We start from the raw sequence: 23,599 nt of genomic DNA on the forward strand, positions 1-23,599 counted from the left end.
AGAGGGGGAGAGAGAGAGGTGAGAGAGAGGAGAGGGAGAGAGAGAGAGGAGAGGGAGAGAGGGGGGAGGGAGGGAGAGAGAGGGAGAGAGAGGGGGGAGAGGGAGAGAGAAGGGGGGAGAGGGAGAGAAAGGGGGGGGGGGACGAGAGAGGGGGAGAGAGAGAGAGAGAGAGAGAGAGAGAGAGAGAGGGAGGGGAGGGGGAGTGTAACAGGGGAGTAATCACTGTTCAAGTAATGTGCCTTTAATCTAGCAGTGTGGTGGTTAACTGCTGGTAGTCAATTAATAAACACCACCTGCCTGATTTAGATTGCTTACAAAAGCCTGTCTTTTGAGACAGGAAGGGTGTCTCCTTAGCTCATACCTGAGCTGAACTTTGGAGAGAGAGCAGAGATTGTCTTTACTCTCACAACCTGTCTTGAGCTCTGCCAGAAGACACAGCATAGCTGCTTTCAAGACACAAGGAAAACTTCTAAACCTGAATGCTGACACACCCTGAGGGAAGGGATCTGAACCAGGAACAGAGAAGATTTTCCCTCCAAGGTACAGATAAGACTTTCATTCTTAGGAGACTTCTTATATCTGCTTATTTCATGCTATATGTTTTGGGGCTGGGAGACATGCTTAACTAAGGGAGTTGTGAATTGCATAGTATTTCACTAGAACCACTCCCAAGTGAATAGAAGCTTTGTTTCCCCCTTGTTTGGATGGTTTCCTGATGTTAAGAAAAAGGCACAATAAAGCCTCGTTATAATTTCACCGTATAAAAGTCTCCATTATGTACCTCTGTGAGTGCCCGCTTACATATGGTTTCAGAAGTGGGATGAGAGGTGTCTTTGAAGTTAGAAAGGACCGGAGATTTTTTATGTGAATTTTTTTTAATGGTTTTTGCCTACAAACAGTCTGAGCAACTTAAAAAAAAAAAAAAAAAAATCTCATGCAGCATAGACCTAAAGAGTGTGAGACCTATAGAGTTAAAGTGATACACACCACTGAAACTTACACTGCACTGAAACTTAAAACACCACAGATGGACTCTTTTGCCCAATCCCAAGAGGAGAGAGAGAGAGACTGCTGAAGCAGGTAAACCTTTATTTGCCTATCACAAGGTGTAATATGGTCATTGAAATAGGGATTTTGCCTTCTAGCCATAGTCAGGGTTCAAGAAGTGAGTCAGCCCTTAAAAAGGGATAGGTGTTTGTTGTTTTCAAAAGTTTCGCTGAAGCAGTGAATACAGATGGTGACCCACGAGCGGTACTGATTTTGCAAAAAAGGTTGCCACACCGCATAGGACTACCAGCTGTGAATGGAGTATATGCAGAAAAGTGTGAAAATTGATGTAGGACGGTGCTGAAGCAGGGGAATTTTTAGCAAACAAATGCTGAGTGTAAAATTGCCCTACAGGGGAAAAAGGGATCGCTAAACTGTGTAAAAGGTATTCCAAAGCCAATTGCTGAGTGTTGAGTCACCCTGCCGGGAGTGAAAGAAATATTCTACTGCAAGGAATGTTTTTTTTCTGCAAGTAAAAAAAAGTCTGCCTTTATATATATCTTGGGAGAAAAACAGACACCCAAAGTGTGAAGTGTGAATGCCATAATACCCAAAGATGAGACTGAAAATTACTGAACTCAAGCAGAAAACCAAATTCTGTTGCTGAAGCGGAGGGATGGCACCTAGCAAGTAAATGGTGTAAAGCAAACAGAAGTTTTTTCCTAGCAACTACACATTCAGCATACCTAATGAGAGATTAAACCTAGCAAGTTAATGGTGTAAAGCAAATAGACTTTTCTACCTAGCAACTGCACATCTTGTATACCTGATGAGAGAAAATGCATGCACAGTACAGCTGATATTGTAAAACGTATCCAAGAAATAAAAATTCTACAGAGATGTCTGTGAGAGCTGCGACCTCTACAAGCAAAATATGCCCACCTGTAGGACTACCACAATTGGGGGTTCTAGCAAATACAATGGCAACAGCTGCAATAGCGCCTCCTGAGGTCAGGAAGAAAATTACACCTGATAGCCTAAAAATGGAGGACAAGATGCAGCGTTCCTGTAATGAACCCTACCCCACGGAAGAGTGGCCCTTCCAGTCCAATAAAGAGGAAGACATCTCTTACGGGGAACCCGAACCGAGTCACACCCACAAAACACCCCAAGAATGGTGGGGGTGCCTGAACTCGGCATGAACAGAAAAGACCGCTCCCTTTGATGACGAATATGATCAGCAGGAGACAGAGCGGGAGCAGTGGATCACCGAATATTTCCGTCAGCTATTACAGTTGCAAGAAAAGCCGGGTGGATCCAGTGACTCTGCTAAAATTTCAAATAAAGGAGACCCCAGTATTCCTGATGGGACGGAGTCATCCAAAACAAAAAGGCGGAAAAAGAAAAGCGGTTCTTTACTTACCGTGGAAGGAACAGACACGTCCGCAGATCCTGTGGAGAAAAAGGGGGACCGAGTTGCCCTGCAGCCTAGAGAACATGGAGAATTCGTCCCACGGTTAACCAAATATCGAGAGGGCCCAAAGCAGAAGTCGTGTACCCCAAAGAAGTGTCTGTCCGGTGCCAACAGTGAGGAACCCTCAACCAACCATCCCAGGGAAGAGGAGCCGGAACCAGTGAGTGACAATCCCTTGACCAGCCCTGAAGATGCCCTGAAAAATGCCAGGCATGACTGTGATATGCTCTGTGAACAATTGAAACAAAAGGAAGATGGTTACACAGAGCTACAGAAAAATAACGTGAAGCTACAGGAATATGTGCTCGCAATGTACTCTTTAGCCAGGACAGAATTGGACGATCTCAAGACTGAGCTAGATACTGCAAATGCTACTATTTCCGCCATGGATGAAAAGCAGAGCCAATCTGATAAAATGGTGGCTACGCTAAAGCGGAAGTATGAGGAGGCACTGAAGCAGATGACAGTCTTCCAGCAAGAGGTTCACACTCTTCACATAGAGCTGAATGCCTCACAACAGGAGGTCAACAGTGTCCGGATAGAGGTGGACGTATCTCAGAAAGAGGTTCAGACACTCCGCAGAGAACTGGATGCCTCACATCATGAGACCAACAGCTGCCACACAGACCTGGAAGTTTCCAGAAAGGAACTACACAGTCTCACTGAGGAGCTGGACATTTCTAAAGAAACGATTGTCAATCTTAATACAAATCTCCAAGTCTCCCAGAAGGAGCTTCAGACCCTCAACCTAGAGAAGGATGTCTCACGCCAGGAGACTGTCATTCTCAAAGCACATGTGCGTAAATGGAAGGAGGACTGCAAAGAGGCCCTGAATAGTACAGAAACTGAAAAAGGAGAACATTTAAGATTACAAAGAAAAAACTTAAAACTCAAAGAAGAAAATTTTAATTTGATAAACGACGTCAAGGAAAAAAATGAAAAGCTGCACGAGCTTAAAGAAATAAATAGACTTTTGGAAGGTGAGAAGTTTGAAGCAGAGCACCGACTGCAGAACCAACTGCAAGGTCTGCGTACGCACTTCAAGAAGGCAGAGGAGAAGCAGCGAACTCTGCAGGATGACAAACTGCAGGCTGTTAAAGAAATTCAAGTGCTGCAGGAACGTTTGATGACCCAGTATGTCCCCGCAAAGCCGCATGAGAAACTGAAGGCTACCCTGAGCATCACCAAAGCAACGCTAAAAGCCAAGCTTAGAACCCAGGTGACGCGGCACAAAAGGGAGCACCAGAAGGTCCAGAAACTGAAACAAGTAACTGTGGCCCAAGCAAAGAAGTTCATAGTGCTTCCCAATGCAATAAAAATGTGGAAGCAAGCTCAGAAAAAGCAAAGCATGCAGATATATTCCCTGAGAAGAGACTTGCAAGACGCACTCAAAAAACAGGGATCTCACGCGGATGAGATTACAGTCCTACAAGGACAAGTATTGACCCTGACTAAGCGTCAGTATCCTACAGCCTCAAAAACCCATGAAGACAAGGGTACAGTGAGAGCTGGGAATACCGCTCATCTGAAAGACAAGGTTGCAAAATTTGAACCACCTAAACAAGCACTAGCAAAACCTTCAGCCACCCAGCAGGCAACAAAAGAAGGTACACGTGCTGAATTAAAACCAGAAGAATCCTTAGCTGATAAAGCTGAAAAGATGGGACATTCTCTGGAAGTGGGTGTGGAATTGCAACTTAATCTCAAAGAGGCTGAACTATCAACCCCATTGAGTGGGAAAAGGGCAGAGAGACAGCTTCAAGAGCGGAAAACTTTAGAGGCTGTTTTTAAACGCTCTGCAACTGCTGCCATACAGTATGCCTACAATAAGACGAGCACCCGACGCGAGGGAAATCTCATGACCGCGCAGGTAGAAAAAAGACTATACTTGGAAAAAATCCTCCTCGAGCGACTGAGGCGTGCTGATCTCACGCACCTTCAGTAGGAGACACGAATAAACTGGAGAAAGGGCTCCAATCCCAGCAGGACTGAGGGTTCTCTTCCTTCATCCACTCTCATTCAAGTCACAGAGATATCTAGAATGAGAGTGGAAGGATGGGCTTTGGCCGTGGCAAGCCCGAGCTTCCCACAAACAGGGGAGGTATGTAACAGGGAGTAATCCCTGTTCAAGTAATGTGCCTCTAGCAGTGTGGTGATTAACTGCTGGTAGTCAATTAATAAACACCACCTGCCTGATTTAGATTGCTTACAAAAGCCTGTCTTTTGAGACAGGAAGGGTGTCTCCTTAGCTCATACCTGAGCTGAACTTTGGAGAGAGAGCAGAGATTGTCTTTACTCTCACAACCTGTCTTGAGCTCTGCCAGAAGACACAGCATAGCTGCTTTCAAGACACAGGGAAAACTTCTAAACCTGAATGCTGACACACCCTGAGGGAAGGGAGCTGAACCAGGAACAGAGAAGATTTTCCCTCCAAGGAACAGATAAGACTTTCATTCTTAAGAGACTTCTTATATCTGCTTATTTCATGCTATATGTTTTGGGGCTGGGAGACATGCTTAACTAAGGGAGTTGTGAATTGCATAGTATTTCACTAGAACCACTCCCAAGTGAATAGAAGCTTTGTTTCCCCTTTGTTTGGATGGTTTCCTGATGTTAAGGAAAAGGCAAAATAAAGCCTCGTTATAATTTCACCTTATAAAAGTCTCCATTGTGTACCTATGTGAGCGTCCGCTTACAGGGAGAGAGAGAGAGGGGGAGAGAGGGAGAGAGAGAGAGGGGGGGAGAGGGGAGGGGAGAGAGGGGGGGGAGAGAGAGAGAGGGGGGAAGAGAGAGAGAGGGGGGAGAGGGAGAGAGAGAGAGAGGGGGGGAGAGAGGGGGGAGAGGGGAGGGGAGGTGAGAGATGGGGGGAAGAGAGAGAGAGAGGGGGAAGAGAGAGAGGTGGGGGAGGGAGAGAGAGAGGGGGAGAGGGAGAGAGGGGGAGAGGGAGAGAAAGAGGGGGAGAGAGAGAGGGGGGAAAGGGAGAGAGAGAGGGAGAGAGAGAGGGGGAGAGAGAGAGGGGGGGAGAGAGAGGGGGAGAGAGAGAGAAAGAGAGGGGGAGAGAGAGAGGGGGGGAGGGGAGGAGAGAGAGGGGGGGAAGAGAGAGGGGAGGAAGAGAGAGAGGGGGAAGAGAGAGAGGGGGAGAGGGAGAGAGGGGGAGAGGGAGAGAAAGAGGGGGAGAGAGAGAGGGGGGAAAGGGAGAGAGAGAGGGAGAGAGAGAGGGGGAGAGAGAGAGGGGGGGAGAGAGAGGGGGAGAGAGAGAGAAAGAGAGGGGGAGAGAGAGAGGGGGGGAGGGGAGGAGAGAGAGGGGGGGAAGAGAGAGGGGAGGAAGAGAGAGAGGGGGAAGAGAGAGAGGGGGAGTGAGAGAGGATGGGAGAGGGGGAGGGAGAGATGGGAGGAGAGAGAGAGGGGGAGGAGGAGAGAGGGAGAGGAGAGAAGGGGGGGTGAGAGAGAGGAGGGAGAAAGAAGGGGGGGAGAAATCGATTGATCCGTGGGGGGGTGATGTGAGATGCAGGGGGGGTGATGTGAGATGTAGGGGGGGATGTTTAAACCAAAATCATTACAAAATATATACACATTGTTTATTCAAAAGCATGAGTTAATTATTATTTATTACCCCCACTTCTTTACACATCTATTTTGTGATTTACCCGTCGAACATGTTATCCAGATAGGGGTTCCCCAAAATGTAAAGAAATACTTAAAGGGTTCCTCCAAACAAAAAAGGTTGGGAATCACTGCTCCAAACTGTACACACAAACACACACTGCAGCCCCCACCTCTATACACACAAACACACACTGAAGCCCCCCCCTCTATACACACAAACACCCACTGCAGCCCTCACCTCTATACACACAAACACCCACTGCAGGGCCTACCTCTGTATACAGAAACACACACTGCAGCCAGGGTTGCCACCTTCTATTGAAGGCTAACGCGGAGATAACATTTTTTTAGATCTATATATTATATATTTTTATCTTGCCTTTGGCTGTATCCTCCCCTCCAAATTCCGTCAACATGGCTGCGCGACGTCACGTAATACACATTGCCATAACAACGAGCTGCTCCGTGATGTCACGCGGCATCAAGTTGACATGACGATGAGATGCATTATGGTGACGAGGCATCACGTGGTGCCACATTGTCATGGCAACATGTCACCGCCTGACGTTAGTGTCTTGTTGTCATGGCAATGATGAGGGGGGGCGTGACGTGATGTACATTGTTTTATAAATAATGTTTTAAAGTGTCCCGGTTTTTCATTTTTAAAATCTGGTCACCCTATCTATAGTTCTAGCACAAACAGTGAAAAAACACACTATGAACCAGAATATATCTTAAAATAACAATAAGGGAAACAGTTCCCTTCCCCACATAAAAATCACGAAGGCAAAAAAATTGGATACCTCCCTAAATACAGTTAAATGAGAGAATAGCAGACAAGGGAACCTTGGTATAGAACGACATGTGCATAAAACACTGGTACAGTATGTAAGTGTTGTGCTGCACATACTGTATATATATATATATATATATATATATATATATATATATATATATATATATATATATATAATACAACTGTATGCTCATTTGCATGTCTAAGGCAGGTCTGCAACCCCGCCTTTCACCATTATCACCCAGCACACAGCACTTCCACTGCAGCAAAGGATTCTGGGAAATGACATGCAAATGAGCACACAGTGCCACTTTTTGCTTCAAAAACCATTTTTAACATGGTTCCCTATAGGCTTAAGCTTGCTGCATGGTCACAGCTTTGAGCACAGCCAGGATTAAGATGCATAGCCAGAAAACCCACCCACAGACAGCCGTTTCGACCTTAATGGGTCTCATCAGTGGGGGGTTGGTTAACTGGCTATGCAATGAAGCAATGAGGATGGGGTTTACCATACTTAGTTAAGTTTACTCACCATATATATATAGTTAAGTTATGGTAAGTATATATATATTTGCTAAAGGGTACAATGCCATAAGACACCTTATTGCCCATTCACTTGAATAGGGCAAAAGGTATCTTCTGGTGCCAAATGGTATCTTATGGCATAGCACTAGAGCTGTGACCTGTTATATTATTGCACATAAATTAAAGTCAATCATTTGCTATGCTTGTCATTGTCGTTTACTCTTGTTGGAGCAATATAAATAAATAATATGAATAAAACATATGTAACGGTTTTCCTGGCCTGTCTGACCCACCCAATCTCATATTGGCCCCTGTGGTCTAACCAGTCCCCAATACATGGTCGTGTCTGGTGGTGCACCTGCTGGCAACCGGACTCCTGAGTCTCCCGCATGATGGTGTATCGGGATTGCCAACCCAGACAGACAGCTGAGGTAGTGTTCATGAGTCCTACCTATATCCAGTGCAGCGCCTCCACCTCATCAGGATCCCTGCGTCCGCAAGGGGATGGTTCTGATGAGGAACTCCTCTGTGGTGCCTTCCTCTCTAGAGTAATTCCAGACTCACACAGTGGGGTTGTCTTTGAACAGGGCATCTTTATTGTTGCTTGGTGGTATGGGCCAGCTTCCCCTCACAGCTAGCAGCTTAGCCGCTCATTCCTTTGCTGCACTCCATTAGGAAGGTTCCTTCTCCTCTAATAGAGTTGCTCTCCACCTCTCCCCTTAGGGAAATTCATCAGCTTGTCTCTCTTGAGCTGCCCAGCCTCACAGCTATTGCATCAGCCTCTGCAACACTGTTGCAGACCTCCACATGACTCTCCTGAACAGAGTCAAAACACCAACTGAACAGAACTGCTAACTTTAGGCAGTGCTGTGTCTTATATCACCTCAGGAACAGGCACATCTCTGATGTCACTAATCGTGGACACACAGCATGTTGTCACTTCCTTTGGGACATATGACACCTCACCAGGGTTTGAGGGCAAACCTCCATGATTGTTGCTGGCAATCCAACATACTTACACTACCGACACACTTTATTAAAGTGTGGCCGGTACCGCAAGCCGGGAGATTTCCCGGCTTGCTAGTGGCCGCCCCTCGGCGTGCCGCGCGTCATAGACGCGCGGTCACGCGTCTTCGGGAGCGTGCGCCCCCTGCACGCGCGTCCAGGGGCTCCCCGAGGGAGCCCTGGTGTCCCGCGATTGCGGGACAGCGGCAGGGGGTTCCGGGGGACCCGGCGGACCCGGCAGCGGTAGGGAGAGCGCCCCGATCGGAGGGCGCTCTTCCGCTGCTTCGGCGCGCGCCCGTCACTCTCGGGCGCGCGCCAGGCTACTGCTGCGGCCAAGAACGGGCAAATGCTCGAATAAACTTGGCCGCAGCAGTACCAGGTTTACTGCCAGCATGAGAAAGAGATATGTACACCAATTTTATACATGGCTACATTCTCCCCCTGGTGGAACCCAACTACCCGGCTGGGATCTAAATTTGCGGAACCTTCCTTCAGGTTGTGCAAAACACAACAACACTCATTACAGTACATATCTTTTCATCATAACATAATAACAGCTACATCCTAACTTAGATGTGTAACAACCAGGATTACACCCTGCTGGAGTATCCATTACTGGTACTACCATACCCTCTTAAGGTGGCCTGCGCACAGCATGGTCCACTGGGTTTAGAGCAGCAATTCTATAACACTCTGGGTGACATACTGGACACCCACAATCAGCCCATAACTCTGGCCTGGATGCTAGTGGACTGAGAGGATCATGCCCATACACTTCCTTCAGGCATCTCCTGGAGATGTAAGCTATATTTTCTTGATTACACCACTTCTCGTCTAACACTTCAGGATCCCAATCCTCTAGAGAGCTATCAGAATCCCAATTTTCTTCCCCTGATCCTTCCTCCTCATCAGTACTATATCCCCTATCCTCATCAGTGGAACCCATTTTGAACTCAATTTCTCCCTCCCATGGCTGGTGAAAATAAAGTAACAACTTTTGGCGATTCCTGGCAACTCTTGCCGACACTGGAGGCACATAGGGTGCTACTCGAGCAACAGGCACAATATGAGCAATATTACCCAAATCCCCAGACATCCCACTGGAATGAGTGTGCATACCATAACGCTTGACTCCCCCTTTAGCCACATGCTTGATTACAGTAGGATTCACCCCCGAAGATGTCACATAGGGTAACACTTCCCTCCCCGATCCCTCATCGGAGGTAAAGCAATCACCCCAGTCCAGGTTCTCCCCAGTCCTTTCATCAGAAGTGTCCCGGGACTCCCCATACAACCCTTGGCTCGACTGGGACCCAGATGAGTAAGTGACGGGGACAGGGGTTTTAACTATGCCCGGGGGTTGGGCATAGGGAAATACTGCCGGCTTACGCGGGGCTACGACCCGCAACTTCGTGCTACCTTGCCCGGTGCCATCGGACTGGCGCTACAGTTCTCCCGTCTCGCTGCTCCCAGGCTTCCGCAGGGCCTGCCAGCTCTTCCTGGATCAAGGCGATCTGGTGCAGCTACTTGGTCACGAGGACGCGGCCATTTTCCACCCGGCTCCGCTGTGTCCGTCGGATGTGATGTCATGGATCTCGCGGGACTCGCCACCATCTTGCATTGGGTTCCCCACCGGAACCTCTTCCTCCAGAACGACGTCCGCCGCCGGAAGTGAGGGTTCTGCTCTCCGCTCTGCTCGGGCCTGAGCTAGGCCTCTCTCCGCCATTGCCACCACCGGCGCCTGTGGAGGGTAAGGATGTGTCTCACCGTTCCTTCGGCTCGGGATGGGATCTTTTCCTCCGTCTGCTCCGCCAGTCACCACGCCCGTGGGACTCCGCCGCTCCGGCTGCCTCCACACAGGCGATCTCGGCACCTCGAGGCTCCACTACGCTGCGACACAGGTAAGGCCTGCTTCGTTCACAGCACTGCTGTAGTGGTCCGCCGGTAGGCGCATCACCACCATCGTCGGGGTTGCTTGTTCCTCATCCAAGGAGCCAAACTCCGACTCGGGGAGTGGCACTCCCGCAGGGGACCGACGGTGAGGTTCCGGGTTCTCACCGCGTTTGTTGGCCCCTTTTTCTTCAGGCTCCGTTCTGATCATTAGAAGCGATCCCCATACTCCGGGATCAACAGGTTCTTTCCGGACCGCGCACGGAGCTTCAGCCATCAGCATGGCTGTGTCCGCTCCCGCCTCCGCGACGTGCCCAGCTTTGACTACCAGGAAGCCTCCTGGCAGTGAATAGGGGTATACCCCAATGTCCATCTCGCTCTTTGTAGTACTGGTTAAGGGAGACACTTGGCACAGGGGTCTCTCTTGTTCACCAGCTCCTCGCAACTGTGGGACAGGAAGCTCACATCCAGCTCCTCCCTCAGACAACTCGGGTCTCGCTTGGCAGAGGTAGAGACCCCTCCCCCTGGTGAATATTTGGGGAGGGTCCCACAGATTCACGTTATGGCCCATAATTGGCTCTGAGCCTTTTACAGTCCTGAAGGGCGTGGCCACAGCTTTCGCGCCACTAGCCCCAACAGGGTGGGGTTCTCTCTTTGGCGCCAATCCCGGCCAACTATCTGCAACTTTTACATTTGCAGAATTCTCTGCACTCGGCCCACGCGGTCTCCCAGGGAAGCGGGAGCCCCATCTTGGTTTGCCCGGCCGTTTACAATCACAATTGAGGTAGATCTTTGCATGGGAATCGCCGTCTGGCTGTCAGATTCTTCAATTCCACCGCCCACAATCACAATGTCCTCAATACTGTCCTCCAGGGTATCACCCCGCGGTCCTAGGCAGGACCAAAACGGCGTGGCCACAGCTTTGGCGCTACTCCACAGCATGCTTGCAAAAGTCCCTTCTGCCGCTTGCTCTTCAGTGGAATGCACGCCACGTGCGCTCCCTCCATCTACCTCTGTCCGCCATCTCGGACCTTCCGCGCCGCGCGATCCTCCATTCTTGCGGTCCCCATAGGTGTATTGTATTTGTGATTATTGTACATGGAGCTCCTCTCTGTGGGGCAGCTGCCATACCGGTACAATAAAGATTGCCCGATACACCACCTTGTGTACCTAATGTAGGTCTGACTTGTGTTGCACTACCTCAGGCTAGGCTCACTCTCTCTGTGTATGCTGTGTCTCCTTCCTCCTAGTCTGTGCTCCCTTCGGTAAGTGGTCTGGAATGGACTAGAGTACTCTGGCTCTTCCATGCAGTACTTGGGCGTCTACCTCTCTTGGTCAGCCTAGCACAGACCCTCTCCAGGATTCCTGACCACGTTAATAGGCTATCCCTTTAGGCATCCTACCACTAGCACTACCTCAAGGTGACTAGAACAGCTATAGCCCGGCTCCAGACTAGCAACTCCTCTCAGGTTCCCAGGTCGTCCCTGCAGTCTGACAACTCCATCAGCTCCCCTGACTACCCCTGGGTTCCGTCCCAACACAGCACAAAGTGGCAGCATACACTCTCCTGTTTCCCAGTGTGCCTAGCAAAAGCCTGTCCTGTTGACAGGTATCTCAGCAGCGCCTCCAAATGTAACGTGTATTCCACCCCACCCAATTGCAGATATAGTGTGGGTGCGGGGAACTTAGCGTTACCAGGTGTGGTGCTTTACCTGTTAGGCTCACAGGAGGGCTGAGCTTCCGCCACGGGGAACCTGGGGCAATTATATTAGGAGTAACCCTGTACTCGGTGCAGCGCCTCCACCTGCGATGGTTCCCAGCAGAGCGGGAATTGGTCCTAGCAGGACACATTAATATCACTCCACACAACGTATGTATAATAACTAAGGTCTTTACTTAAGAGCACATGAACCATATAACCATATAGAACAACAGGTGTCCCTCTCTGGAGGAGATACTAGCTAATGCGCCTCGCAGGACGCCCCACCTGCACCGGGTGATCCCACCCCGTGTCCAGTAATCCTCACTCAGTATGTCCACTCCCCTTTAGGGAGAAACTAAGAATGGTGACTGCGCAGTCACTAACTAATGGAACTGTTTGTGCACTTGTAGAGTTATAGTACCTGCCGAGCACTCCAGTGCTCGGATCTGCAACTACTTCGAAAAGGATCCGCTGACCGAAGACACCGGAACCACCACCCGTGACGATCCCACGCAGAAAACTCTGCCGCAACAGTCTGCGCCCAACCTTCAGAACACTGCGCAGTATGCTGAGTCCCTAACTGACTACGTGAACTACCGTGATGCGTCCTGCTGCTATAGGCCGTCCCTACAGCACCGCAAACTTGGATGACTTTAGGGGAAACTCCTAGGGGCCTATGGGGTAGCCTATTCTATGCAGTTGGGCCCCTGACCCCCTGCTCCCACACTACCTCTTCCCATCACCACCCGGATCCCATCTGACTCACTCCTACCTAACCTCGGCAGCAGACACACTGCACTCTCACGATGCTCTCTTGTCCGCCCTCACAGCACTGACCGCTGTGACCGGACAAGAATGCATCTACCTGAACCTAAGAGCAGAGTCCCTAACCTAGGGGCCGTCCCTGCTCACTTACCCACTAATCTGGTGGGGAGTTGGGGCCTACCTGGGATATGGGGACCTTACTTGGTGCAGGAGCTTAACTCGCTCCCTACACCCTTCCTTCCCCTTCCTGCTCCCAGCTCCAACTAACTAGCGTGGGCTCAGCGCACGAAATGTATCCTTTCCTCTCTCTGTGCAGGGAGATCCTAGGCCCTATTGGCTCCCTGGCATCACGTGGGGTGTGCAGAGGCTCATGGGACTCGTAGTCCCTGCCTAGAGCCTTCCCTGGTAGGCTAGGGTTTCGCGGGCTCTCTTCGCGCTCTCCTCGCGCATGCGCAACTCCCCTGCTGGCCATCGCACCTAGATCTACTCTGCGCAAACAACAAGCCCCGGGAGCCCTGCAACGCGATCGCGGCCTTGGTAACCGGTCGCACGCGTCCCCGGCAACCCCCGAGCAGGAGCCTGACCACCCTCACCCTTGCAATCGGCTGGCGGGGCCGCCACTGGACTCGGCAGCACCCGCGATCGCCAGCAAGGTGAGGGGGGTGCTGACAGACAGGGGGGACCTGGCTACACATATGAAAATGTGTCCCTCAGAGAACACAATGTGGGATATTCTAGTAGCTGCGAGTGTTGCATATCCGTGCGGAAAGAGCCCTTTCCACTTGGATTGGTAGGTTTTAATATTTATTAAGTCTTTCTTGCATGTCCAAACCATGCAGAACAGGCTTTTTAGAAGCGGTTTCATTCCGACTCTGCAAATCCGGGTGGAATGACCAAAATGGCTGAAACGCGCAATTTTTAGCCTCTCGCTGGAATGCTAGTAGCTCCATTAAGTGCAAAAGGCTAAACCGCTTCAAACAACTCACCTCAAGGAGGCGCTTTTTCCCTCCTGAGCCTGGAATATATAAGCGAGAGACAGTGCTCATGGGGTGTCTAATGTGTGCTTCTTGATTATCAAAACAACTTTCAGATCATATTTAGTTGTATGTGCTGCATTCTTCTTGCAACATATAGTAACAAATGTTATCTTCTGTGTAGTATAATATACCATCAAGTTGAGTGACACATAGAAAAACACCTGTTTCATGGATATACCCTAGACAATTAGCTACTGCACCGACACACTTTATTCGAGCAAATACCCGGTATGTACCTGGCAGATACCTGGAATGCGCCGCTCCTCACCTCTGACAAGCCCCGTTGCATTTGCCTTCCCAGCCTGGGTTCATGCCTGGCTGATGGGCGGCTGATCTGTTAAATGATAATGATTAGGATTTAATAGGCTGCAATGCTTCGCGTGTCTACCAGATGGCATAAATTCATGAATTGTAATGCAGTATATATATATGTACTGTGCAGTATTGCAGCCAGCGGGAATAAAATGCTTCAATCCCTGCCTGAAAAATAACTCAATGCACTCGGGCAGAAAACAGTCACAAACCTCAATACACCCGGGTATACCCGAATTCGTGGAACTAGCCGAGCTCGAATAAAGTGTGTCGCCAGTGTAGCTTTAATAATTGTTCTACAAATTGATCACCTTTGGTTGCTTGTGCCTTCCACTTCTCTCTGTTCTGTTGCACAACCTCGTTCCAGGTAGATTTAAAACTTTTGAAGTCCACAGTGAGTATGGAACAGTTCAAAGAGGCACTTCCTTCTGACCCAGTGCTCTTCACACTTGATCTTTTAACGTCTGAGGGGGTAATGCTATTCAAACTGGAGGATTCAGCAATGCAGAAGAGAAAATCAGTATTAGATACAGTATATACACTGCGTCAACATACGTGTAACAGTACAAAACAACATAGTAATAGTACCACATGTGGAGATAACATGGCTTGAGATTATCTACTAAAGTGTTTTTCTTTTACAGTATTCAACTAAAGGTTTCACCAATGCAATAAAATTGACGCCCTGGACATTATAGCGTGTCCAACAATTTTTACTTTATGCATGCTTATTAGGTCTTCTTAAACATGAATGCACAGAAACATACAGTATTATGTCATTAGTATTGGTTTTATGCAAAGATACCAGGTCCTTGTTTTTATAAGTGAATGAAAGATTGGTTGAACAGCAGAGTCCAGCAGTAAGCACCAGTGAACTCACCAGGCGAACAGAAAAATAAAAAAGGTTTATTGGTTACATATTAAAAACAAAAAACACTAAGGACAGAACAGGACAATTCTCCCACGCGTTTCAGGCTATGCAGCCCTTTCTCAAGGAGTGTGCTATTTTTGGAGCTGAGAGTAGTTTTTTTGTCTTTTGCCTTGTTTTTATAAAGCTATAACTTTTGTTAACTAAAAAGTTACACGTTGAAATATGCCGTGATGATGTGTTATGAGTCTGAGGCGTTGATGAATTAGAGATTTGTTTGTTAGGTAATAAAAGTGTACTGAAAATGCGAGGAATTGAGAAAGTTGGATACAAAATTATAAACTTAAATGCCATTACAAATATCACTTTTTCAAAAAGAGGTTACAAAAACGGCTGCTACCAGTAACTGTTACATTATGCTGCACTGATGAGGTTAATAAAAGTTACTGTAAGTAAGAATGGTCACGTTTGTAGGTTCAAAATTCAAACTTCTCCGAATTGACGTTCAATTAATATTCTGAGCCGAGCAATTTCAGAATCTGACGTTCAATTTGCACTCCGAGTCCAACTCCAGGAAGAATTGGAAGCAAAATCCAAGAAAGGCTTTTTTTTTCTTCATCTTTTATTAATATTCAAAAACCAAAACATGATTTTTTTTTAGAACCAAACCACCAGCAATAGTTCCTACCCTTAAAGTTAAGTAAACACATTTTTTAAAAGACACTTTTCCCAGCAACTTGCTACAATTATTTGTGTATGAGATTTCTATTGTACTGCAAATAGCCTTTACTTGGAGTGCTAATGGATTTTCAGTTTGGCCCAAACTAGCTAGAATTACTTCTTTAATTGAGAAGGTTGATAGAGGGTTAAGTAGCCACAAGTGGGAATAGATGTGATTGCATTAGAAGAAAAATATACAAATGACAAAATATAATGTGATAAAAATAGCTCAGAATTGGAAGGGACTTGCAGATTGTGGGATGGCACGTGGAATTACAGTACTGTATGTGGGAGGGTGAGTGGTAAAGCCAATCCATCTGTCAAGTTTTAGATACAGTGCAGGATTTGTGTGGTTTAGCTTGTCAATGGGTGGGTGAAGTATTCTAGTGAGTATTGGTCAGTGGATATCTAAGGAGAATGCTACTTACGCATATTTTATTTAAGTAAAACTATAAAAAAAGAAAACAATAGGTAAATTGCCAGTTGGCTTAAAAATCTTATGTATGGCAGGGTGAGTTCTTTTCACGGAAGATTTAGGATAAGTGATTGCTGTTTGCCATGGATAGTCAAGGCCACCACCAAGGGGGGAGCACGGGACAACTGTGGAGGGGGGATGGCCTGACCTACCGAAAGTTGTGCCCAACATTCGGGATATGGCGGCTCAGTGAGGACCTTCCTCTCCCTGCCGCTCGACTTCCCGTCTGAACGTTCATAGCTCGAAAATTGAAGGTGGGCCTGGGGATAGTAACCTTGCTATGTGGCTGATGGGTGAGCAAGCGGCTGTTGTATATAGTGTTGGTGACTAGTGTTAGATTGCTAGTGTTTTGTTTCAATGTATCTATAAATACAATAGGGGCCTATACTATAAGCCTTCATAAAAAAAAATTGCCGGGCTGTATAATTTGCCAGTTTTTTTAGCTTTGCTATCACAGTGTTCAGAAAGCCTCGATTACCTGTGATAGTAAAATTCCAAAAACGGGCGAGTAGCCGGCGACGTGTTGATCGCCTCTCTGAAAAGGTCTTATCCAGTGATTTGTTTCAGCTGCAGAGAGAGCTGCACAGAGAGAGCCGCCTCTCCAGGTGAAAATCTCGCCAGCGATCAAAAGTTTTTAATATAAAATGTAATACTAGTGTAGATTAGCAGAGGGTCCCCGGAGCAGAACCTGCATTGATTTGAGATTCGGGGACCCCCTGCTTCCCAAGATACAGGCCCCGTTATGGGGTACCGGTATCTCCTATGCATTTAAAAAAAAGCTTAATTACCTTATCGGCTAGCCGCTAAGGCAATTAAGGGGTTAAACCTCAGATGCCCGTTTCTTGGGGCAGAGGGGGTGGATGAAGGGGGCATTAGTCCCAGGGTGGGTGATTAGGCCTGCCTGGAAGGTTGCAGGAGGAGTTAACCCCTTCACTACCATAGCGGTTGGACACGTTATGGCAATGAAGGGGTTAACAAGTCCTGCTATCACCCGGAAGACCTAAACATCCATCCTTGGGACTACTAACCCCTTCAACCAATCCCTCTACCCCCAAGAAAAAAAATAAACACAACAAACCTACTACCCTCATTCTCTAACCCCAACAACCCCCCCCCCCCCCAAACACATACAGTACAGTAATGGGCTAAATTACTATTATCCACATATGTATGTGCATTGCCCATTAAAAAATCAAACATTAGCCAGCCAGCATAAATAAAGTAAATAAAACGTTCTACTTACCCCTGCCATCATGAAGAGCATCCTCGTCAGCATACTCCAGGTCCATGTCCTCCGATGCCAGAAAGTATATACAAAAAAAAAATCTAATGGCCCTTAACCCCTTTATCACTTTAGCGGTTAATAACCACTATAGTAATTAAGGGGTTAACCCTACCTCCCCCGCTACCCACCCGGGAGGCCTAACCACCCACCCCAGAACCATTGTACCCACCCTCTACCTATTGATTGGCATAGTGGTACATCCTACCCATATAGTATGGCATGATAAGCCACTATAGCAGTCAATGGTCACCCTAATAAAAAAGCATGAAGGCCAAAAATACACAATAACAAAAGATACACAAGCACCTAAACACCCCAATTCAAGAAATAAAACACTAGACAACCAATCAATTAAATAAATAAAAGCACTAGCAAACAAAACAATTAATGAATTTAAACCAGTAGCCTACAAAACAAATAATTAATATAAAATGCTAACCAATCCTAAAATGTACTAAAAACAAGCCATCCAAATTCCAAACAATTTAATCCAAAGAATAATCAGAAATCGAAAAAATAACAATCAATAGAAAACAAGCATTTGCCAAAAAATGCATTGGCTGTCACTGTATTTATCTGTACCCTACAGATTAATACATTATCAGTCAATGGGCAAGCAAATACATAAAAATAAATAAATACAATAAAAAACCTGGAAAAAAAACAATTTTATACATTCAATATTTTACTTACCTTTAGAAGTCTTCTCCCTCCGAATCCTTGTAAAATTTATAGTGACAACTGCGCTCCAGTGTTTGATCACACAAATGATGGAGAAAGGAACTCAGGCTAATAAGACGTAACATCCTCTGTGGGTCCAAAAGATCCCTGAGGTAGGGGCAAGCAATAAACCCCCATAATACCTCCAATGGGGATGGTCCGCCTCTAAGTGTTAAAAGTACTTACATATTGCACTGGTCCTTTGGATTCCTGGTAGACGTGCAGCCAAGTAGATATGTATAGCTGTAGAGAAAATAGGAAACTGGCACACAGTCCAATGAAGTGGGTCCCAGGATAACAAAAATAAATGTTTATTGATGTGAAAACATCCAACAAACGGAGGAGAGCAACCTCCTACGCGTTTCGAACAGTAGTTCTTTGTCAAGGAGTATAACAAATAGCTCAGATACAGTTCTTATATACCCTACCTGTGTTTTCTGTTTTGGCACCAAAATCAGGTAATAACCGGCGCTTCAAAGGAGCGTCACCGTCCCTATGATGCTTCCCCCATCCCATGAAGCCAAAAGCGTAGGTGGGTAGGCACTCCCCCCGCTCCGCCCCCTCCGGCGCGGCTACAGAACCCGCATCATGAGCGGTCTGCGACGCAGCAGGAGATCACCACTCCTGAACAACCCCTCCCACACTGTGAGAGGAGCAGACTAGAGCAATCGATCCCAGACACGTCTTCCTCCACCGGTGGGGAAGGAGAAACTGAAGACCAGAGCAATCCATCTACGATAATGAACATCACAAGAAGGGAGAGCATGTAAGGGATTAACATCCAATTTATAGTACATTACATATGACAACAATAAAAGTTCTAATCAGAAATCTATCCAACCATCATTATCATATTATCTCCCTTGTTTAACCATAAAAATAAAAAACAAAAAACACATGTATTAAATCATAATTAAAAAGCTAATCTAATGTAAAAAGAAAAATATATGAAAAATTTAAAACAATGTGATGAACTTCTAAATCCTCCTAAGAGACAGAACAGAAGAATTGAGGAGAAGGGAAAGAGGGGAAAGGAAGGGAAGGGGGGAGGAGGAGGAAAAGAGAGTGGGGGGGGAAGGGGGAAAAAAGGGACGGGAAGGGGAAAGGATTGGTCAAAAAGCAAAGAAAGAAGTTTGGAGAGAAAGAGAAAGAAGGAAAGGAGATGACAATAACAAAATTAACATAAAACAAATCCTTCATATATCTCCATCAAGAGCCTTTACATCCAGTCAGCATAGCATATATGTAATGTAAAACATTTAGAATTGTTTAAGAAAACTCAAAAGATTTAAAGATTGCAATCCATCTAATAAACATGTATGAATAAGTATGAATATCCTAACAATTGTTTAGCATCTTCACAATCTTCACCAATTTTCACATACTGTAGGACCTTTGAAAAGATATTCTAATACATATTTCAATAAACATTTCAATAAACTGTTTAAATACAAATTGTCATTGATTTATTGTTTATGATTGTTTTTAATTCATCAAAATCTCTAATCACGAAGGAAATGACTCAAATTCCATTCTATGGTTATACCATCTGGATTCCTAGTTTTAAGTAGGATAATCCATTTGGATTCTCTACGATCCAAAGCGTTAATGAGATTACCTTTCCTCTCTCCTAACGTGACCCTGTCGAAACCCAGAAATCTAAAATTTTTAAGACCTCCACTAGGGCATTCGCAAAAATGTTTGGATACTGGATGTTGTGTATCCTTTCTCCTAATTAACCCAATGTGTTCCTGAATCCTGATTTTTAAACTTCTCGTGGTCCTCCCCACATATCTCTTTCCACATCCACAAAATAAAAGATAAATAACAAAATTAGAATTACAATTAATAAAACAATTAATTTTGTATCTTCTATGAGGATTGTGGGAGAAGAAATGATTGGCAGGTATCATGTAATTGCATACATTACACGAACCACAATTGAATGAAACTTTAGTCATGAATTTATTTATTCTAATATCTTTATTGAAAATATCACTGGGTGAGATATGACCTGCTACAGTCTTAGCTTTTCTGAAAATGCATTTAGGGCCTGTTTGGATATATCAAAATACAATAAAAGGAGTCAACAAATAAAGGCCATTTTGACCAAACATTGGAATGTTTTACAAATGGATACATTGTTGAAGGATTATATCCAAACAGGCCCTAAATCCATTTTCAGAAAAGCTAAGACTGTAGCAGGTCATATCTCACCCAGTGAAGATGCTAAACAATTGTTAGGATATTCATACTTATTCATACTTGTTTATTAGATGGATTGAAATCTTTAAATCTTTGAGTTTTCTTAAACAATTCTAAATGTTTTACATTACATATATGCTATGCTGACTGGATGTAAAGGCTCTTGATGGAGATATATGAAGGATTTTTTTTATGTCAATTTTGTTATTGTCATCTCCTTTCCTTCTTTCTCTTTCTCTCCAAACTTCTTTCTTTGCTTTTTGACCAATCCTTTCCCCTTCCCTTACCTTTCCTTTTTTTTTCCCTTCCCTCCCCCCTCCCTTTCCCTCTCCCCCCCCCTTCCTTTCCCCTCTTTCCCTTCTCCTCAATTCTTCTGTTCTATCTCTTAGGAGCATTTAGAAGTTCATCACATTGTTTTTAATATTTCATATATTTTTCTTTTTACATTAGATTAGCTTTTTAATTGTGATTTAATAAATGTGTTTTTTGTTTTTATTTTTATGGTTAAACAAGGGAGATAATATGATAATGATGGTTGGATAGATTTCCGATTAGAACTTTTATTGTTGTCATATGTAATGTACTATAAGTTGGATGTGAATCCCTTACATGCTCTCCCTTCTTGTGATGTTCATTATCGTGGATGGATTGCTCTGGTCTTCAGTTTCTCCTTCCCCACCGGTGGAGGAAGACGTGTCTGGGATCGATTGCTCTTGTCTGCTCATCTCACAGTGTGGGAGGGGTTGTTCAGGAGTGGTGATCTCCTGCTGCGTCGCAGACCGCTCATGATGCAGGTTCTGTAGCCGCGCCGGAGGGGGCGGAGCGGGGGGAGTGCCTACCCACCTACGCTTTTGGCTTCATGGGATGGGGGAAGCATCATAGGGACGGTGACGCTCCTTTGAAGCGCCGGTTATTACCTGATTTTGGCGCCAAAATGGAAAACAAAGGTAGGGAATATAAGAACTGTATCTGAGCTATTGACAAAGAACTACTGTTCGAAACACGTAGGAGGTTGCTCTCCTCCGTTTGTTGGATGTTTTCACATCAATAAACATTTATTTTTGTTATCCTGGGACCCACTTCATTGGACTGTGCGCCAGTTTCCTCTTCCCTCCGAATCCTGGCAGATCCGCAAGCTCTCGTACCGCGACGTCATCACCCGCAATCCAACGACATCCACCTTGAAGACCAGCATCAGGTAAAAAAAAAAATCTTCTTTCTTTTATCTTCTATCACCGTCTTCTATCTTCATCTGTAATTTTTTTTATCTTTTCTTTAACCTTCTATCTACTTCTTTCAATCCAAAGCCCCATGATAAATCCACAACAGGATGTTGTCTCGTCAGCTTCTTGAGGTACAATGAGACGTACAGGCCTTATATGTTGCCTATAACTTCACATTTTAGGGTCAGAAGGTACAGCTCCAATCCGATTGGACGCTGTATCATGTGCCAGCCTCTTTTTTTTTTAAGGATGTGATGTCATCCCCAAGGGAGGTACATCACATCCTTAAAACCACATGGCTATATCACATGGCATCAATCCGAGGCAGGAAAAACGCATTCTTTTTCCTAAGTCCACTCTCGCCGCCTTATCGGCAGGTTCTCACCACCTTAACGCCAACTTTTCCTGGCAGGAGGATTTTCAGAGGAAATCGCCATTCTAGAGCCTTGATTAGCCCAGATAACCTACTAGAATTGCACGAATGTGAAAAACTGCCGATAAGTGGCTTATCGCAGCTCGCATGGCAAAAAAAATTTTGGAAAAAAAAAATATGCTGAAAAAGCCTTTGTCGGCCACTTATCGAAGCTTACTGAATAGCAGTAGGACTTTTTGGCGAAAAGGCCTCGATAAGTGGCTTATCGAGGCTTATAGCATAGGCCCCTTAGTCAGGTTTATGGGTATGTAAATATGTAGGGTCCCTCACTGTTTCCCCTTAACCTCCACATACCAAGGCGAGTCTCAGAATATCACAAGGTTTCTATTGGATTCAATACTAATGTTTCCATTGTTACTGAAGTACCCGGGGACACCTCTACAAAAGGAACATGTAAACTAACTTCTAAACTTTTATTGACTCTATGTTTCTGCTATAAATATATACTGTATAAGTAAAAATGTGACCAGTTTTCCGCAAGTCCATGTCAGATTGGATGCAAATGCAAAATATATGTAATTAAGGTTTTCAAATCCATGCTTTTGGCAATTGACATACACAAAATTTAGGAACAAGAAAGTAAAAGAAGACTTGGTTAGTGACTGATATTCATTGCTTATTACCAAACCTTCTTTATACTACAAACAACTCACCTAGACCTTCTAAATCCTGTGAGCCCTGCCCGTGAGGCCTCATCGATGAGTGGAATTACAATCTTCTCTGTCATGTCCGTCAACACAGAAAATGTGGGCTCCACGATGAAATCGATAAAACCTAAAGAACAAAATTATTCATGATAATATAATGAACAATTTATATATGCAATGTTAACCATAAAGCCTAGATATATACAAAACAATGTTCCCAGCACTCATAAAAGACAAATGAAAAATAGGTATATGCCAAATCGATTTAATGAAGAACAGAACACACACCCCCAGATGGAGTAGGTCAAAGTAGCAAAATATGTATAAAGACAAGGGAAATGGGATAAAACAGGGAAAGGGGATGGTGAAAAGGAAAACCACAATGGGGAAGGAAGGGAGGGTGGGGGAGGTGAAGGGTGTGCAAACAAAAGGTGATGCAGGGGAAGGGGGCAATATTTCAAGGTTAAGACCCCTTCTTCAGGCCCATTCCCAAAGGGCAAAAAAAGAATGTTCAATGGTACTTCCCTTTAACCCTGTTAAGAAATCTCCCTTTAAAATTGTGAAAAAACATAAATAAAGTCAATCAAAATAAAAATGAGTCCAGCACCTCACAAAGTACTAAGGGATGTGATGATCCTGAACCACACTCAGGGTACGTATAACTTGCTAAAACGATAAACTCCAACAATCCCTGGTAGAACACCTCAAACTAACCTTAGCTGATGCACACTAATAGGGTACAGTCCAAAAGAAAATGCTGGTAATGGCACAAATATATAGTTTGGAGAAGTTCTCTACTGACCAGTGTCCATCCTACGTGCAGCTAGGATATGCAACTGCGTTTGCTGGGGTCTGTATGGCGACATTCCTCCTGTTCCCTCTCTCCGTAGGGGTTGATGACATTCCGCCATACAGCCCCAAGCA

At 45.6% G+C, this 23,599-nt stretch overlaps 1 protein-coding gene across 6 annotated transcripts in view; it reads right to left on the minus strand.

Moving 5' to 3' along the window:
- PDE1C (phosphodiesterase 1C) overlaps positions 1–23,599 on the minus strand; it is a 1,267,836-nt gene that overhangs the window by 78,570 nt on the left and 1,165,667 nt on the right. For all 6 annotated transcript variants that reach the window (XM_075586551.1, XM_075586550.1, XM_075586552.1 and 3 more), the window contains 2 exons: positions 22,682–22,802; positions 14,411–14,586 (listed from right to left, as the gene is read on the minus strand). In XM_075586551.1, the coding sequence (XP_075442666.1) occupies positions 14,411–14,586; positions 22,682–22,802 (297 nt within the window). The remainder of the gene's footprint in view (positions 1–14,410; positions 14,587–22,681; positions 22,803–23,599) is intronic.

This window comes from Ascaphus truei, chromosome 2 (assembly GCF_040206685.1).
Source record: "Ascaphus truei isolate aAscTru1 chromosome 2, aAscTru1.hap1, whole genome shotgun sequence".
Lineage (NCBI taxonomy): Eukaryota > Metazoa > Chordata > Amphibia > Anura > Ascaphidae > Ascaphus > Ascaphus truei.